Here is a 20273-nt window from a genome sequence, read left to right as displayed (position 1 = left end):
TCCCACCCCGGTGGCTCACTCGCTGTGGGCCTCGCGGCCCTGCGCCCCGGGCAGAAGCAGCACTTTACCCGCCTGCCTTGGCGGCGCCCAAGCCCAGGTGGGCGCCAGTGTAGTGCCCAGACCACGCCTCGCTCCAGCAGAGCCCCTAAATAACGAATCTGTAGGGCCAGCTGGTGGTTAAGGCGCTGCACTCCCACATGGTTGATCACGGTTCAGGTCCTGGATCTGGCGGCTCGCGTTCTCTTTCTGTCTCTCTGTAGTAAGCACACGAGCCTTGTCGCAAACTAAAAAGAATAATAATGATAAATAAAATTAAATACATAGTTAAAGAAATAAAGATCAGCAAACCCTCACTCCTAGCAACTATGAACCCATGTACCCTTTCGGGTGCCGCGGCCGAGCGCGCATGCGCGTTGCGGACGCGCCTGTCCCCCGCGGCTCTCCGTACGGCGCCCTCGGCTGCTCCACGTCGGCCGCGCAGGCGCACTCAGCGCGCCGCTCATTTTTCGACACCCGCAAGACGAGTGTCCCAACCCGGCCGCGAACTGCAGCAGGAGGCGGCGAGGCCCGGCCCCCGCGGTCCTTGGCGTAGAGAAGCCGCCGTCGCCGTCGCCGCGGCCGCCACTCCTGGGCTCCGGCCGCTCAGGTCTCGTTCACACTCAGGACCCCGCGCTGCGCCATGTTCAAGAAACTGAAGCAGAAGATCAGCGAGGAGCAGCAGCAGCTCCAGCAGGCTCTGGCTCCTACTCAGGTACGATGGCCGCCGCTCTCCGCCCCTAGTTCCCGACACCCCTTGACACCGGCTCGGGGACGCCCGGGGGGGGGTGTTCGTAGGCGACCTTTGACCTTTAACTTGAGGACGCTCCCGAAGCGCAGGACCAGGATGATGCTCAGGACAGCCCGCTCTTGTCCAGGCTTCCACCATCCCCAAACTCCTTCCAGGAACGAGTGGCGGAGGTGGCCGGTCCCGTCGGGACATCTGGCCTCTGCTCGTTTCCCTAAACGCCGGACCCCGAACTGGATCAGTGGGAAGGACTCGTATCGGGCATGATTTCCGTCCCCCACCCATCCGAGACCCGCCACCCCCACCGTGAGGGTGGGGAAGTGGGTCTTCTGTGATCTCTGCCTCTGATGGAGGTCCCCTCTCCGAGTCCCCCAACTTGACATTGAGGGTGGGATGACCAGGATCCTGCGGATTCCCGGCCTGAGACCGAAGTCTCGGAATTGCCGACCCTGGTCCAGGGGTGACAGCCGGGAGTCGAGCAGGCCGGGCCGGGAGCCTTGGGATCTGAAAGAGGTGGTGGCGTGGCTGGCGTCCAGCTCCCGAGGCTGTCACGAGTTAGACACTTCGCATAACTTGGTGGATCCAGCTCAGGGGAGAGGGAGACACACGGGAGGCCTGGGAGGCCCCGGGCCTTGTCCACAAGCCTCTTCTGCCGGCTGCCTAGAGGAAGTCTTGCTGCCTTATGATTAGTGATTACGTTTGTTTTTTTCAGGAATCCTGTTGTTTCAGGAAATTACAGTTTCCCGGGAATAGGGGGCGTATTACTAGCGTTAAAGACACAGTTTCCTAAGCACTCACTCAATGCATCATAGAGCACTTAGTCTCCTAAATACCTCAGCCTTTCCGAGCCTCAAAAGATTGAGCAAATCTCTTAATTTTCGGTTTTCTGGTCTTTGCTTGTGGTTAAATTTTGAAGCTAAGTTTAGATGAATGTGGAAGCATTTCTCATTTTTTCACATCACATTTAGTTTGAGAGATTTTTGCTATAGGGCGCGTGCACATTGCAGGAGAGACAGAGAGAAACAGAGAGAGAAAGCCGGAAATCATCTCCCCCTAGGGGGGATGGCCACACTGCAGTCCCTTCTCCATTCTCCTCCCTGGATTTTAGGCAGGTATGAATTTTAGGCAGGCTTGCACACGTCCTGGGTCCAGACTCCAACCACGGTGGACTAGTGGGAGTCCAGCTCCTTAAGCACTGCTCACCTGCTGTTCCCAACGTGTATTTCATAAATATTGCATTGAGTTCATCCTGAAACTATAAATTGATGTTGTAAGTGTTAAGCTCTTGCAGCATAAACTAGAGCTTGAGAAAAACACCAGAACATGACATGGAAAGCTTTTTGGCTCTCCCAAGTAAAATGGAACTAACGACTAAAATTTAAGTAGTAAAGATTGTATTTTTCATACCATAGCCTTTTTAAACTTTAGAAAACTTTTATTTAAGAAACAGAGAAGGAGCCAGCAGGAGGCGTGGTGGTTAAGGTGCTGGACTCCCATGTGGCCAAGTGTAGTTTGAGTCCCAGACCTGGCAGCTTGCTTTCTCATTCTCCCTTTCTCTCTGGTTAAGTTGAAGAATAACAATAAACACATAAAGTTAAATAAATATAAAAAAGAAACAGAGAAACTTTAAAAATGAGGCAGAGATGAGGAATGTGGGGAGCTGGGCATATTAGTGGATATAGAGCACTAAAACTTGGAAATGTGTAAAGTATCATTGATCCAGGGACTGGGAAGTGGCGTGGTGGTTAAAGACGCCGTACTCCCACATGGCTGACCGTGGTTTGATTCTCGGACCTGGCAGCTTGCTTTCTCACTTTCTCTGTCTCTCTCTCTCTCTGTCTTTCTCTGGTCAAATTAAAAAACAAATAATAATGATACTTTAGAAAACTTTTATTTAAGAAACAGAGAAGGAGCCAGCAGGAGGCGTGGTGGTTAAGGTGCTGGACTCCCATGTGGCCAAGTGTAGTTTGAGTCCCAGACCTGGCAGCTTGCTTTCTCATTCTCCCTTTCTCTCTGGTTAAGTTGAAGAATAACAATAAACACATAAAGTTAAATAAATATAAAAAAGAAACAGAGAAACTTTAAAAATGAGGCAGAGATGAGGAATGTGGGGAGCTGGGCATATTAGTGGATATAGAGCACTAAAACTTGGAAATGTGTAAAGTATCATTGATCCAGGGACTGGGAAGTGGCGTGGTGGTTAAAGACGCCGTACTCCCACATGGCTGACCGTGGTTTGATTCTCGGACCTGGCAGCTTGCTTTCTCACTTTCTCTGTCTCTCTCTCTCTCTGTCTTTCTCTGGTCAAATTAAAAAACAAATAATAATGATAAATAAAGTTAAAATAATTCTTTTTAAAAAACAAAAAATCGATCCAGGCTTCTATTCCTAGAAATTGATCCTGAGAAAATTTAGACTGTATTAGATTTAGCTACATGGATTTTTGTTTCAATGTTTTGAAAAGTTAAAAACTAGCTAAAAATGTTCAACCATGAAGACTTGGTTAAATAAATCGTATCTGGCAGTCACTTACTATGCAGCTTTCAGAAAGGTCAATATTTATTGGGTCTCATTATGTGCCAGGCATTTTGCTTAGGTTTTTGCATAGATTATTTGATCTCACATAACCTCTGAGATAGACACCACTATTACTTTTAGAGATGAAGAGGTGAGGCTCAGAGAGGTGAAGTAACTTGCCTAATTTTACACAGCTGATGTTAGAATTCACAGGAAAGTATTATTAAGACACCAAGATACTTGTGTTAAAAGATAGATTAAAAGCAACAATATGAAGTGTGAGCCCAGCTTTTTGGGAAAAACATATACTTATGTTTTATTTATGTGTACGCATAATGAAAAATAGAAGGATATAGTCCAGGGTCCTGGTAAGCGATTTGGTATGTTTTTCTTTATTTGTAATGTTTAGCTTTTCTTCATGAAAACGAATGACTTTTGTGCATTAACAAAGAGGTTTTCGTAACAATAACCTAGTTACAAGCTAGTGTATCAGAGCCCCGGGTTCTGTAGCCCAGTATCTCTGTGGAGATAGTGCATCTGGGTCAAAGAAATTCGCCTTGTGTACAAAGTTTTAAAACAGTATTTTGAGGTATGAGCAGATGGCATAATAACTATGTCACTGGACTCCCATGTAGTCGACCGTGGTTTGAGTCCTGGATCCAATGGCTTAAACTCAGGCCAGACGCATGTGCGTGCGTGCCCAAGATCCCAAGAAGAGAATGGAGGAGAAGGGATTGCGGCGTGGTCATCACCCCTGGGGGTGAAGCAAGAAATCACTGTCTGTCCAGTGAGCGCATGTGCCCTGTAGCAAAAATCTCTAAAACAAACAAAACCCTCCCAGTATTTTGGATAATATGTATATTTATTCAGAACTCAAGTTATTAGTACTGCTGATAGAAATTTTTTTTAAAAAAATAATTATTTCATTTAACTCTTATTTATTTAATTTATTTATTTTAAATTTGAGCAAAGAGGGACAGAGTGAGAAAGAGAGAGAAAGCTGGAGAGCAAGCCGCCAGGTCCAGGACTTGAACTGTGGTCAACCATGTGGGAGTCCAGCGCCCTTAACTATCACAGTGCCTGCCGGTCCCGATGATAGAAAATTTATTCTCTTCTGGTTCTGGATCTTCAGCCATTCTAAATCTTTTAGCAGTGAGAAGTTCTGAGTTCCTATTTTCAGAGTTAAGGATTTTTTCCAGAAGAAATTAAGAGTGTTCTTTTTTGCCTTAGGGCATGGGTCACGGGTTGGGGTGGGGGACAGACAGTGAGAGGTAAAGTAAGAAATCACCCCCCACCTCCCAGCGGGGATAGCCAAGCCACAATCCCTTCTCCATTCCCCTGGAATCTTGGGCACGCATGCATGTATACCTGGTGTCATTTTCAAGCCACCGGTCCTGGGACTGAAACCACGGTCGACTGTGTGGGAGTCCAGTGACCTCTGTGCCATCTGCCTGCCCCAGTAAAACCCTCTTCTGATGACATTCCTTTCCCAACAGATTACGCATCCTTGTTTTCCTGAACATAGGATCTTTGATTTGTGTAATATCTGGGTGACTCAGAGTCATTAGTTTGGAGTATAAATGGTTGGGTTGTTGGGAAAGTCGTGACGCATTTTGCATAGAAAAGGCATAGAAAAATCTGTCTTGACTTTCCCAGTGGCCTAATATTTTGCATGAAGGAATGGCCATAAGGATTTGATGACGTGTGAAAGGCAGTTCGCTTTTACTGTTTAAGAAAATGTATTTGTTTTTTCTCGATCTGTTTTTTATAGTATTTTGTTGCCTACCTTGTTGTCCGACCATTGCAAGCTTAGAAACAAGATGTGTAAACATCTAAAATTGTGTGCAAAAGAAGAGCAAGAACTGAGGGTTTTTAAAAGGGCATTTTAGTGTAGGAATACGAGTTTTGAGATATTTGTGAGTCTTCAGAGGCCTGTGTGCCTATTCCCTGCTTTTTAGATTGCTTTCAACAGGAGATTGATTGCCTGATAGGCTTGTTTCAGCGGAGTGAATTGTCAGGTATGGGTAATTCTGGGGTAAATGTCAAGGTATTTGCAGAACTTCCAAATAATAGTAATATTACATAGAGTTTTTTAAGATTTTAAAAGCATTTAACAAAACATACCCTTTTAATAATTTCCTATCACTTTTATTTGGTTGATGCCAAGAGTGTTTGACTCTTTCCTTGTGGATATTAAATAATCATTTGCTCAGTACCAGTGATATCTAGAAATCTAGTAACTAACTAAAATTTTTTAAAAATGGAAGTAAAGATTCACATATCATTATCGTTTAATGACAAATACCCAATTTGGATGTGTGTGTGTCGTTTTTGTTTTGTGTTTAAGATCGTCTTGGGACCAGCAGTTGGCGTAATAGCTATGTTGCTGGACTCCCATGTAGTCCACTGCGGTTCGAGTCCCGTACCCTGTAGTTGAAACTTGCACTAGGCACGTGTGCGTGCGTGCATGCATGCCCAAGATTCCGACAGAAGAATGGAGCAGGGATTGCGGCATGGCCATCCTGCCTGGGAGGTGATTTCTCACTTTCTGTCTTTCTGGAGGGCGCACGCACCCTGTAGTAAAAACCTCTCCAAAAAAGGAAGATAGTCTTGCTGCGGTTATGATCCTGCCACCCCAGCTTCCTGAGTATGGGTAGTTGGGACCACAGGTTCTGTCCCCTCTGGTTTCTGTTTCCCAGTTTTAAACTCCCTACAGAACTAACTCTATAAGAGACACATTAAAAAGTAACATTGACTTTGCAGTTTCTCGGGGTACATGAAGTACAAAGGAACTTCAAAAAGTTCCTGGAAAATGGAATTAAAGTATAAGTTTATTTTGGTGTAATTTAAAAAATCCATGCATAGTTTTTTCATAATACGCATTTCTTTGAAAGTTTTTGAAGACCTCCTTGCACATAAATAAGAATTTCTTTTGTACATTTTCAGCCTTTAAAAAATTACTAAAATTTGGGACCAGCAGATGACATAATGCTTATGTTGCTGGTCTCCTTACATAGTCGACTGTGGTTTGAGTCCTGGACCTGGTGGTTTAAAACCCATGCTGGTCACATGTAGGAGTATCTGCCCAAAATCCTGAAAGGAGAATGGAGGAGGAGAGTCTCTGTCTCTGGGGAGCACTTGCACCCTATAGCAAAAAATTTAGTAAATTTAAATATATAGAGATATAGATACAAAAGTTTCCATGAACTTTGTGAAGACCCATTTTCTGATTCCACTTATTCCTGGAATATTCTCATTTATGAAGACAGAAAATAGAGCAGTGGTTGTCAGAGCTGGGGAGGGGAGAGTCGGGTTTATTTAATGGCCACAGGGTTTCAGGGTGGGGAAAAGCTGTAAAGGTGAGTGGCAGTGATGGTTGCAGAACAGGGTGGGTGGACTTCACGCTGCTGGACTGCGCCCCTGGAAGTGTTTGCAGTGGTCAACTTTGTGTGATGAGTATTTTATCACAACAAAAATGGGATTTGGAACAGCAACATAGGGGACCCCCTTTAACTCCACTTAGTCAACTTTTATAGACTGGGGCTCTGGGATAATAGTTTATGTGGTAGAAATTTAAATAATAAACAAAACCCCCAAACAAACAGCAAACAGTCCCTTTCAGAAAGGATGAGCCTTACTGTAAGTTCAGGTTTCCTAAGTAACTAGCCTTGGGCCAGCCAGATAGCGTGGTCGTTCAGGTGGCCGGATCCCACATGGTCGGCTGTGCGGTTCAGAGTCGCAGACCTAGTGGCTTGAGAAATGTGCAGGGGTGTGTGCGCATGCCCAAAATCCTGCGGGAGGTTGGAGGAGGGACTGCAGCATTTTCTCACTTCTGTCTCCATTGAGCCTATACGTTCTAAATCAAGTTAAAATAAATACATAAATAGCCTGCATCTTGAAATCAGGGAAAGCATAACTCCCAGATGGAACATTTAGATCAGCAGAATCAGAATATATCTTCAGTGTTTATAATCTGTTCATCAGGGAGAATATAGTGGTTATTGATAATGCCTTATAAAGAATACTTGTTGGGACCAGCAGATGGCGTAATGGTTACGTTGCTGGACTTGCATGTAGTCGACTGCAGTTCGAGTCCCTGACCCAGTGGCTTAAAACTAATGCTGGGCACGAGGAGGAGGAATTGTGGCATGGCCATCCTCCTGGGGTGATTTCTCATTTTTTGTCTCTCTCTGGTGAACGCACGTGCTCTGTAGCAAAAGTCTCTGTAATTAAAAAGAAGTATTTGTTAAGTTCTTCTCCTCTTAGGTTGGTTGGTTTGTTTTGTTATAGGGCTCATAGTGTTTGCCTGAGAGAGACAAAGAGAGGCAAGGTGAGACATCACCTCCATTCTCCTCTTGGGACTTTGGGCACGTGCTCATTCACATATCCAGCATGAGTCCTGGACTTGAACTGTGAAGTCAGCTCTGTGGGATTCACCTTCTGTAACCGCTTTAGCTGCTGGCCCACCTTCTTATGTTTTAAGTAATAAAATAATTCTTGTTCATGTGATTTAAGAAAAAGCTGCAGGCTGGCCTCATGTCCTGGTGGTTAAGGGAGCTGACTGACTGGTTCGATTCCTGGCCTCAGCAGTCTGAGAAACACATGGGCTTCCTGTGTTTGCCCAGAGTCCTGACAGGAGGGAGAAATGGAGGGTAAGAGGTTGTGGTGTGACAATGGGGAGTTGTGCTCTTTCACTTTCTCTTTCTCTCTCACGGGCACTCTCTCCCTCAGAGCATGTGCCCTGTAACAATTATAAAAACAAAACAATCTGCTGTGAAGCCTGAATAGGACCATACAAAGTTCTTTCATCTGCTGCTCAGAGAAAAAATTGAGAGGAGCTTTGTCTCTCTAGTTACTAAGGTGAATTAATTCAGTTTGTTAAATTGTGAGATTCAGAGACCCTAAAACTGGAGTGCATATTTTACACCCTCAGCTTTACATGCCAGGAAAACTGAAGGCAGATTCCAGGGACTCTATCCGCCAGGCCCAGTGAGAAAGCAGGCTGCAGACTGTTAGGGACCTCAGTTAATTAATGTGCTAATGAAGAGCAGGGCTCTAAAACACATAGGGTTTTAACAAACAGTGGCTGATTTCTTCACCTTCTAAATCACAAAATAGGAGGAAGATGTCCTCATTCACTTACACGTTGATGAATGGCTGGGTGTAAAATTTTAGGTTGAGGGGGCCGATGGCATGGTGATTAAGGCTACTGGATCCCACATAGCCCACCTCATGGTTCGAGTCCTGGACATTGTGCTTGAAAAACATACCAGGTATGTTTCCATGTGTGTCTAAAGTCTTGAAAGGAGAAATGGAAGAGAGAGGATTGTGGTGTGAACATTCCCCATGGGGGACATGTGCTCTTGTTTTCTCTTTTTCTCTCTCTTTTGAGAGCCCTCTGGCAAAAACACAACCACCTCCCACCCCCCCATTTCCCTGAGGGAAATAATTTTCCCTCTTGAACACATTTCTTCCTTCTAGCATCATGTGTTGCAGATGGTAAACTAATTACAGAAATCTGGTTTTCTTCATTGATAGTTACCCTGTTTTTTTTTTTTTTTTAAAGAGATTTTTGTTAAAGGGCACATGCATTTGCTAAAGAGACAGAGAGACAGAGATAGAAAGCAAGAAATCTCCCCTTACGGGAGATGGCCATGCTGCAATCCCTTCTTCTCCATTCGCTCAGAATTTTAGGCATGCACGCACATGCACTTGGTGTGAGTTTAAGCCACTGGGTCTGGGACTCAAACTGCAGTCGACTATGTGGGAGTCCAGTTATATAACCATTATGCCATCTGCTAGTCCCAGGAGTTACCCTATTTTGAATCTTCTCTTTTTTCCTTAATTCTGAAGAAAAAGAATTTTTTATGCTGTAGGGCACATGTGCTTGACAGAGACAGAAATACAGAGAGAGAGAGAGAAAGTGAGAAAGCATTCCCCATAGAGGATGGCCATGCTAAGATCCCCTTTTCTCCATTCTCTTGTCTGGATTTGGGATATACATGCCTAGGCACTGGGTTGGGACTCGAACCCCAGACCCTGTGGGAGCCACAGTCTCATCGGCTGGCCCTTTTCTGAAATTTTCTAATTTATCTCTTATTTCTTTGCCCTTGTTAAAAAAAAAAAAAAAAAAAAAAGCAAATTTCTTTTTCTCTCTCAAAACCCGTTGAAATGATGGTTTAAAAAAGTTATTTTTATAGAAATCCCTTTATTCCTGTTTATTGTTTTGAGAGATTTCTTAACATTTTTATTTCAGCTACCTCCATTGAATTTATTCTAGTAATCTTTTTTTTTTTTTTTGGAGAGGTTTTTCGCTATAGGGCGCGTGCGCTCGCCACACAGACAGAGAGAGACAGAGATACAGAAAGCGAGAAATCACCCCCCAGGGGTGATGGCCATGCCGCAATCCCTTCTCCTCCATTCTCCTCTCAGGATCTTGGGCACGTATGCACACGGGCCCGGCGTGAGTTTTAAGCCACCGGGTCCAGGACTCAAACCGCGGTGGACTACGTGGGAGTCCAGCGACATAGCCATTACGCTAACTGCTGGTTCCCTCTAGTAATCATATTTTAAAATTTCTACAAATAATAATAGCTCTAGTGAACATTTATTGAATGATTATTTTTGGCCAGATATTTTTCTTGGTGCACGGCCTGTAATATGTAATATGTGAAATAATATAACTAACTTGTGGACTTCTGTTAGTCCGGATTCCACGGATGGGAACTCGCAGCTGAGAGAGTGTAAGTAACTTGTCTGTGGTGCCAGCTCATCAGTGGTGAAGCTCAGTCTGGCTCCAGTCTGTTCTCTGAGCCGCATACCGTGCTGGTTGTTTTGTTGCAGTTTTCAGCTTGTGATTATTTATGGAAACTAGAGCATTTCAAAATTCAGAGAGGAGAGACATTCTGTAGTATATGTACATCTATATATTTAAGTTCTGTTTCTTAATTTATCTGATTTTTCTAAATCTTCTGTTATGTGTGCTGTATTTATTCATACTGGCCATCCTGTTTGCTGTTTTTATTTTAAGAACAATGTCTTGTGGTGGTGGTGGTTCACTTATGTTTATGAAATCCTCTTGGTTGACTTATTCAGATGGCTGACATGGGTTTCCTCCCCTGTCTCCTGCCACTCCTGTGTAGAGCCGAGACATCGTTTGTATGTGGCGGGTGGGTCAGGGGAACAAAAATTCCTCCTCTGCCAGCCAAAATAAAGAGGGCCCTACTTCGACAGGTGGCCGTATCAGCTATTGTCCAAACATTTTTAAGAATGAAAGAGGACACTAACAGTAATTATCTGGAGCATAGCCTGGCATGAGCCGGGACTGAGAGGTTGCCATGGTAAATTATTCCTGCCGCTCTGTGGCATCCGCTCCCGCTCTTGGAGCTCAGGGTAGGTTGCTTATTAGCTTTGGCGCTTGCTTTTGCCTGGAATGCATAACGTTTGGTGGAGGCCGACTCCAAGAATCTGTTTATTGCCCACACCCTTAATTAATCCTTCAAGAAGAATAATATTCCATTCTTTTACTCTGAACCTATGATTTTCTTTTTTCCCTTTTGGAAAAAGTGGCTGCTGTAGTCGCCGTCTGTCTTTGGAGTTAGGACTGCTTTTGCCTTGATTCCACCCCCGGTTGATCCCTTTGCCTTGATTCTGTAGAAAATTGTCTTCATCTTTTTACTGTTGATGTTCTCTCTCATATAGAGTCTTAATTACCTTATGACATTTTCTTCTTCTCTTAAAGAAATAAATTAAATGTTTACTTAATTATTTAAATAATTAAATTATTTAATTTTATTTATTCATTATTATTATTTTTAAGATGTATTTATTTAATTCCATTTGTTATTATTTTTTCAATTTGATCAGAGAGAGAGAGAGAGAGAAAGGGAAAGTGAGAAAGCAAGCTGCCAGATCTGGGACTCGAACCTCTGTCAGCCATGTGAGAATCCAGCACCTTTAACCACCATGCCACCTGCTGGCCCTCATTATTTATTTATCTATTTATTGTTTCTGAGAGGTTTTTGCTATAGGACACATGTACTCGCCGGAAAGACAGAGAGACAGAAAGCGAGAAATCACCGCCCAGTGGGGACGGGCACGCTGCAATCCCTTCTCCTCCATTCTCCTCTCAGGATCTTGGGCACGCACGCACATGCACCCAGCGTGAATTTAAGCCACCGGGTCTGGGACTCGAACCGTGGTCGACAACATGAGAGTCCAGCCACATAGCTGTTGTGCTAACTGCTGTTCCCTTCTCTGGAAATTTTTAAGTAATAAAACCTGTTTTCATCTGTCCTATTTTTTCTCCCAACAAATACTGAGTACAGCTTACTGTACGCTGTGCCTCATGCATGTGCTTGCTGCAGAGAGAGATGGAGAGAGGGAAAGTGAGAAACTACCCCCCAGGGTGGATGGCCACATCCCAGTTCCTTCTTTAGTCTCCTCTTGGCATTTTGGGCATGCACTCACAAGCGCTCAGCATGATTTTCAAGCTGCCAGGTCTGATTCTCAAACTGATGTTGGCCATGTGGGAATCCAGTGCCTTAACTATGATACCACTTGCTGGTCCTAAAGGTGAGCATTTATAATAGGAAGAACAGTATTTCTGGTACTATCTTAGACATCAGGGTGAAGAATATATTGATACTTTATTAAGGACATGATGAAAAACTCAAAGGGTTTTGATAATTAAAATATAAAAGTGCTATGGTTTGGATGTCCTCCCAAGATTCATGTGTTGAGATTTGGTTGTGTTAGGATTAAGAGGGTAGAAACTTAATCTGACTGTGGTGTTGAAGGCAGGGCCTTTGGGAGAAGATTAGTGTTAAGGTCATTAGGGCAGGGCCCTTACTGTTGACCACAGGGGGGTTTATAAAGAGCGAGAATGAGACCAGAACAGACAGGGGACACAGACACATGCGCTTCTTGCTCTCCACTGTGTTGTAATGCAGCTGCAAGGCCTTGATCACATGTGGCCTCTGGACCTTGGAGTTCCAAACTGTGGACTGTATAAATCTCTAGTCCCGTGAATTGCCCGTACTCAGGAATTTTCTGGTACTCGCCACAGAATAGAGTAGAACAAAAGGTTTATGTGAAGGATTATCCCCACATTACTTTGACCATTCTTTTGGAGCTGGGATGTCACATTGATTTGGCAGTGACTTTCAGCAATGCTGCGATGAGGATCGCCCGGCCAGGACCCTGCCCTGACTGGTTATCCATAGGTGTGGGCGGGAGAGCAAGTGAAGTGGACCAGATGTCTGCTGCGCTTGTGCAAGAGTGACTTACCATCTATTCGGGGCCTGCACTCTGGCCTGAGAACAAGGAAGTAAGTAGAAAGACAAGCAGCCAGAAGGGTAATGTGCCACCTTCATGTTCCGTAGTTAATGTGAGTTTATTCATAAAGCCTTCAAAATCCCTCATGGAGAGCCTTCTCGTGCTTATTTTTTTCTATTCCAATAAATAGAGTTCTCTAGTTTCTAGAAAAGGCCAAAATAGATACAGAAAACTTAAGTTATATGCTGATAGGAATGACAACTGACTTAGAAAATATTAAATATTTTCAGGTTCCTTTTATTTTAGAAAACTAGAATTTGTTAATTGATTTCAGGTTATAGATTTAAGTGGTTAAACATTGATATCTGAAAAGATTTGGTGATAAATATCTGTATAGCTAATAGTTTCACTGTCTTGAACATTTCTTTCCATGAAACTCCAATATAATACAGCCTGTAATAGAATAAATCTAGATGAACATAGTCTTAATTTAATATGAAACTTCCCAGTGATATATCTAAAATTTGTACATATGTGTGTGTTTTTATGCATATATATGTACATACACACACATATATATACGCATATGCGTATGTGTGTGTGTATGTTTATAATTGCCAGGGGCTACATGTGTTGCCAGGGAGGAACAGAGATAGGTGAAATGAATTGTCCCCAGTGAGATATGGTCATGCCACAATCACATCTCTTCCATTTCTGCATATTTTGAGAATTTGGTGCTTGGTCATACACGTACCCAGAGTGTTTTTCAAGTTGCCAGGGCTGGGATTTGAACTGTTGTAAGCCATGTGAGGTCTGGCTGTCTTAACCACTAGGCTATGGAGCTGGCCCCTGAATTTGTATTTTTGTTATTATTAGATTGTGCTATTCAACCTGGGATTTATACTTTTTAATGTATATTTTTTGGTACAGTTAAAATATATTAAATATTTCATATATTCTAGATTTAAGATTTAATGATTATGTTTATCAACATTATTCTTTCAAAAATAAAATGGTATGGGAAAATTAGTTCAAGAGGGTTATGAAATCAGTTGGTGGGTTGGGAATAGGCTTTTCTTTTTTTTTTTTTTTTTTTCAATGAAAATCAATTTAGTCAGAAAATACGGTATCTCGTATGTCATAAAGGTTAAGTTTGTTCTGTAAAACCTTGGTTATAGAAGTATCTCTGTATGAGTTGGAAAAACAATTCCAATTGGTAGAATTTTTTTTTCCCCTTTATGAGTTCCAGAAGAAAAAGCTTGAGAAATAGGGATCTGAAAAACAGTGAAGTGGATAGGGAATTTGCAGACCTACCTGCTCACCCGGGTCTTGTAGTACAGCACCCGGGCAAGCCGTGTACACGTTCTGAGCTTATTTTCTTTTCCGGAAGTTGCTTAACCTTTAGGTTGCCTGTGAGGATCAAAAGCAATGAAGTATTTGAAAGCATTTGTAATTACAGAGCGTTTATTTATTTAACTCCACCTACAAGAATTCTGCTGGGTGGTACATTTGCCTTGAAGAGTAATTGTATTCGCTGTGATATGGGTGGAGAGACGTGCTTCCCGTGTGGTGATGTTGCACATGGCATGTGACGTCATAGCTGTACACGGGAAAGCCATTGCTGGAGTGGGTCAGGCCTAAGAGGAGTCTCGGATGATGAGAAGTCATGGTACAGGGACCAGGCATTCAAGGCCTGTTTTTTCCTAAAGTGACTTTAGTAGTTTACTAATGCTGTGTAACAAGTGGCCCCGACCTTTGTGCCTAATAACCCAGTTACTGTTTCACAGTTCGGTAGGTCGGAAGTTAGGATGACATGACTGGGTTCTCTGCTCAGGTCTCACAAGTCTAAAACAAAGGTGCTGTCTCAGTTGCATTCTCATCTGGAGCCAAGTTCTCATCCATACTCTCATGATTGCGGTAAACGTGCTCCTGTGTGGTGGTAGGACTGAGCCTTATTTTGCATTGACTGCCGAACAAACAGGTCACTTGCAGCGCCTAGAGGCTGCCAGCAGCCCCTTGCCATGTGCCCATGTAGGCATTTTGCTCTCTTTCAGGATAGCTAGACCTTTGCCCTCTAGACCCATGCTTGAAAGGCTCATGGAATTGGGTTAGACCCATCCAGGTAATCATTTAATTAACAAGTTAAAGTCAAATGATTAGTCATTTTAAATGTAACTTTGAAACCCCCTTTGCCGTGCGAGGTAATACAATCATGGCAGTAGCTTTTCATCATATTCACAGGAGGAGGGTCACTTAATGTCATCTTAGAATTCTGTGCATCCCAGTGACTTATACTGAGGTGGAGGCCTGTGGTCAGTTAATCATCAGTTGGTGGTCAATAAAATGTTAATTATGAGCCTAGATATAACTGTCAGGTGTCTTGGCAAATCAGAAATCTGATTTCATATTTCTCATGGCTATGAGAATTAATCAGACCAAATTTATTTTGAAGGAACTGAAAATCTCTTTATATTTTAAAATGAGAACAGCCCACTAAAGATCCAGGTACTGGGCCAGCCTGTGGTCTAGTGGTAAGGGAGCTGGGCCCCACATAGCTGACCACACAGTTTGAGTCCTGTACCTGGCAACCTGAAAAACACGTCGGCATGTATGCATGTGCACCCAGAATCCATGAAGGAGGAAGAAATGGAGACAGGATTACACTCATGACCATTCCCATGTGGGCTCTTCTCTTCCTTCCCTTTCTCTATTTTTCTCTGGCTAGCATTTTCCTCTAGCAGAATTAAAAAAAAAAAAAAATCCAGGTACCCGTGACAAATGCTCAAGTCCAGTTCATTCTTTATGTGGTGTTTTGTTATTTCACAGTCATATCTGTCCTCTCATGGGCTCCTTATTCCTGCAACTCCAAAAGAATACCAGCAAACCATCAGGCCAAGTTGCGTCGGGCGTTACTAGTTTGCTGACGACATTGTGATTCAGAACCTGTTCTTCAACTTTATAAACCCTGTCATTTGATTTTGCCCATTTATCCGGAGCTGACGAAGCTCAGTTACTGACTAGACTCACATGAGATCAAGATAGTGCCAGTTTTAAAAATTCGTAGTGAGGTGTACTTTTCAAGTGATTGGAAGAGTAACCCTTTCCATGGCATCTGGGCATTTGGACGTGACAGGATCACACAGGTTGCTTGGAGAGATTTTCTTAGCAGTAGCAGTTTCCCATTCCCTCCCCTAAGTTTTTACCGCCTCATTGGCCCTTTCATTAAAGGAGATCATGCATGTAACTGTGAGTGGATGCAGGTGGAGCCCCTGCTCCTCACAGTGGCAGCTATTGAAGCACCTACAGTTTCTGAAGCTTGCATGGTTTAGAAATTAGGGCACCGGGAGTGGGAGGAGTTTATTGAATGTTCCTCACTTTAATGAGTACAGTTTCCTAAGTACTCTGAATGTTTGTAATTTAGTTTCAGTCCCAGGATAAACACACGTGCTTTCTCTACCCATTTTCTAAGCACAATGTTGACTTTAGTCATATGTGCTTAGCATATGATAATGCTTGAGCTTTATTTCCCATTCAACTATTTTGTTTGTTTTTAGTTTTTTGCCATAGGGTATGTGCACTCGCCTTAGAAAGAGAGAGGAAAAGTGAGAAATCATCCCTGGTAGGGTTGAGGGGTGTTGGATGGCCACACCACAATCTCTTCTCTCCCCCATTCTCCTCTTGGTATTTGGAGCATGTATGCACATGTGCCTGGTGTGACTTCAAGCCTCCAGGTCTGGGGCTTGAACCACGGTTGACCATGGAGAGTCCATCACCTTAACCACCACGCCGCGTATTGGCCCCATTTGTTTGTTTTAATTTTGTTAAACTATGTCAGCTTGAATTAAGAAATTAATTTATTCATTCACCAAATAGGTATCCAGTTCCTACTACATATCAATCAGAATCTGTGCTGGAGACAGGAAAACACACCAGTTGCTTATAAAGAATTAAATAACCTATATTCATAGGTAACCTATTCTTACATATATATCTGTAGTTTTTTATATTCATGAGTAATTTGGAAACTTAACCAGATTGTTAAAGAAAAGTATGGAATTTCCATTTTGCCTTGGGTGGGAGATAATATCTCTCCAGGTGACTTCTGTACATAGCTAATTTCATCTATTACATGTTGATTTTTCTGGTGGTTCTTCCTTTTTTAATTTTTGCTGCAGGTTGTATGTGCTTGTGGGAGAGAGACTAAGAGGAGAAAGTGAGAAAGCATTTCCCATGGGGAGTGATCCTGCCAGTCCCTTCTTCATTTCTGTCTCCTTTTTTGGATTTTGGACATGTATGCACTTGATATTGTTTCTTAAGCCACTGGGTCCAGGACTTGAACCAGAAAGTCAGCCATGTAGGGTCCAGCATATTAATGGCCGTGCTATGGGCTGGCCACTCCTGTTAAAAGGACTATACATGTTGGGGTTCTTAGTTATAAGACAAAACTCAGGCCAGCTAGGTAAACAGGACAATAATTTATTAATGAATATTTGGTAACTTACAGAATCTTCTTCAGGACCCAGAAGTCTGGCCTGATTGCTGCTTCTAGCCCACTGGGGAGACAGTTCTAGTAAGAATGTTGCAGGGTCGTCTACGTGGCCTAGTGGTTGAAGGGAGCTGGATCGTGCATGACCCATTGCATGATTCGAACCTAAACCCCAGCAGCTTGAAAAAACACCACGTGCCTTTGTACCCAACATCTTGACAGGAGAAACCAAGGACAAGTGATTGCAGCTTGACCACCTCCCATTAGGAGGTTTCCCTTTCTCTCTCCCTCTTTCTCCAACAAGTGCATGCACTCTCGAGTAAATAAAAATAATAATAATGAATATTGCATGGCTCAGTGTCACACCAGTTTTGCATCTTCTACTGCACAGCTTGTTCCTGCATGACTATGTGAGGCTTTGTCTCCATGCCCACCGGATGAGCTAGAATTGTGTGTGTCTGTTTTCTTACAGAGCTCACTTCAGGCTCACAGGCTCATGTGGGTGAATCTGGTGGAGCTCAAATTATCCCCCTACCCCATTAAAAAACACTGGGTTAGTACATTTTTGAGTTCTAACTAGACTTGTAAGAACTATTTGTAGAAAAAGGGTTATAGAACTTTGTGTCATATTTTGTAGATGTTTTCTCTTTCCTCCCAGATCAACTGTTCCTATTTTTGTTTTTTTGTTTTTTAAGTTTTTGCTGTAGGGTGCATGCGCTTGAGAGAGGGAAAGGGAAAGTGAAAAGTCACCCCCCTGGGGGGACAGCCATGAGCAATCCCTTCTTCTCCATTCTCCTTTTGGGATTTTGTGCATGCATGCCCGGTTTGATTTTCAAGCTACCAGGTCTTGGACTTGAACCATGGAGTCAGCCATGTGGGATCCAGCACTTTACCCTCCACACTACCTCCTGGCTCCTCAACTGTCCCTTTTGATTTCTGCTTTTAATGTAAACATCTCTTTTCCATTTAGGGATAACAGAAATAGATTCTTATATTTTCTTCTTTTTTATTTTTTAACCATTTATTTATTTATTTGTTGTGATTTTCAAGCCCTTCTTTTTATATTTTAACTTTTCAAAGACAATTTAAATCTTTACTATAGCTTAAGTATGAAGTAAGGATCTAATTTGTGTCTCTGCCCCTAGAGGGATGGTCATTTGTCCCAGCACCGTTTACTGAACATCCATCCTGATGTGAAATGTTACATTTATTGTAAAGTAAATGTACATATATCTTCTGTATGTCTATGTTTGTTCGTAGAGTGTGCGTTATGTATGCATACCATGCCTCATGACCTCTCAGTTTCAGCTTAGCTACACCTGAAGTGTGTGCATATTTTATCAGAGTCCCATTTGTCCATTCATTCTCTTGTTTGATAAATATTAAAGACCCTTTCACATGGAGCTTGCAATACAGAAGGGTAAGGCATTAGGGCTGATCCTTTCTATATGTAGGTGAGTTCGGATCTCTTTTGTTACTGGTGTAGGGGTCTTGAAGTTTTGCATTTATTCTTTGAGGGCTGTTTTTAGCTCACCTTAGAGTAGACCTCAGAATCCTCATTTAAATTTTAGGCCCTTTCTCTTTCTCTTTTGGAGAGATTTTTGCTTTGGGGCCATGCACTTCCTGGAAAGACAGAGACGCAGAGAGAGAAAGTGAGAAATCATCCTATGGGGGGGTAGGATAGCCACACTGTGGTCCCTTCTTCTCCATTCTCCGCTTGGGATTTTGAGCATACACATAAATACACCAGGCGTGAGTTTCAAGCTGCCGTTTCCAAGACTTGAGCTGCAGGTGGCCATGTGGGAGTTCAGTGCCTTAACCACCATGCTACCTGCTGACCTGTGCCCTTTTTCTTGAGGGCTTTTACAATTTTTCTTTTTAAAGTTTCTTTTCTCCATGAATGAGAAAGAGAGAAACAGACAGACACACCACCAACAGAGTCTTGTCTTTGCAATCCACTCCCACCGGCAGCCAGCCCCCAGTCATAGGCATATCCGAGCCCAGAGAGCAAGCTCTAGGTGGGAACCTAGGCCCTCATGTGGATTTGCCTTTCCAGAGTGTTGTATCACTGCTGCGCCACTACCTGGCTCTGTATTCAGGGTTTCTGTACTGAGGATTACAGGAGTCCTGCTGTCCTTCACAGAGCTGCATGTCCTAGCATCTTAATATCTAGCTGTGGTATATGAGGTCAGCTTAAAGCAAGGCCCTTGATTAAGAGGTGGGGAGGGGTCCTTTACCTGTGCATTTCATAGCATTGTATGTTAGAGCTGAAAGGAACTTAAAGGTTGAATTGATAGCTTTTTTTTTTTTTGAGAGGTTTTCTCTATAGGGCGTGTGCGCTCGCCAGACAGAGAGAGACAGAGAGACAGAAAGCGAGAAATCACCCCCCGAGGGGGATGGTCACGCCACAATCCCTTCTTCTCCATTCTCCTCTCGGGATCTTGGGCACGCACGCACACGCGCCCGGCGTGAGTTTTAAGCCACCGGGTCCAGGATGCAAACCATGGTCGACTACATGGGAGTCCAGTGACATAGCCATTACGCTAACTGCTGGTTCCAATAGCATTTTTTTTTAAATGAACTTTTAGCATTGGAATAATTTTGTAGAAAAGTTGCAAAAATAGTGCAGTCTTCATGTGCCATTTACCTGAGTTCCATTTTTCCTAATATCATCATCTTATGTTGCTGTCACAACCTGGTGTTACATATGGAGACACAGAGCCCTTCCAAAGTTAATTAGCCAAGATCGCAGTTGTAGCTGGTGGCAGTCAGACCGAGCACCCGGTAGGCAGCGTTAGTCTTCTCGCTGGTTGTGTTTTAGTTACCTTTTTCTGCTTTTTGTGTGCTTGCTCTTTTCCTTTTCTTCACTGAGTTTTTTTTTTAGGCCTGTACTGAGAGTCAGTTCACCTACTACACAGTGTACCAGTCAGTGTAGTCTTTCTAATTTGTGCAATCATTTTTAAATCTAGGCATCCTCCAATTCTTCAACGCCAACTAGAACCAGGAGCAGGACGTCTTCATTTACAGAGCAGCTTGATGAAGGTACACCCAACAGAGAGGTAAGTTTGGAATTTCTTAAGTTATAATATACCTCTTGTAAGAACCTAAGTAATCTGAAGGTAATGCTGCTGCCGATAACAAAATGGGAAATGATTACTATTTCAACAGGTCAGTTATTTCATTCTTAGGCAGTATTTCCATTAGAAACAA

The 20273-nt window shown here is 43.1% G+C and overlaps 1 protein-coding gene across 6 annotated transcripts in view; it reads left to right on the top strand.

The window, feature by feature from the left end:
* The window catches only part of GOLGA4 (golgin A4), a 142524-nt gene that overhangs the window by 22181 nt on the left and 100070 nt on the right, over positions 1 to 20273 (top strand). For 5 of the 6 annotated variants that reach the window (XM_006161068.2, XM_006161067.2, XM_027776805.1 and 2 more), the window contains exons 1-2: positions 514 to 751; positions 20033 to 20122. In XM_006161068.2, coding sequence (XP_006161130.1) covers positions 680 to 751; positions 20033 to 20122 — 162 coding nt within the window. In that variant the 5' untranslated portion in view covers positions 514 to 679. Of the gene's footprint in view, positions 1 to 513; positions 752 to 20032; positions 20123 to 20273 lie in introns of those variants that run through there. The other variant, XM_014592659.2, reaches the window with a different exon arrangement.

This window comes from Tupaia chinensis, unplaced genomic scaffold (genome assembly GCF_000334495.1).
Source record: "Tupaia chinensis unplaced genomic scaffold, TupChi_1.0 Scaffold138098_1, whole genome shotgun sequence".
Classification (NCBI taxonomy): domain Eukaryota; kingdom Metazoa; phylum Chordata; class Mammalia; order Scandentia; family Tupaiidae; genus Tupaia; species Tupaia belangeri.
The sequence above is the reverse complement of the archived record's forward strand: the minus strand, read 5'-3'. Positions and strand labels throughout refer to the sequence as shown.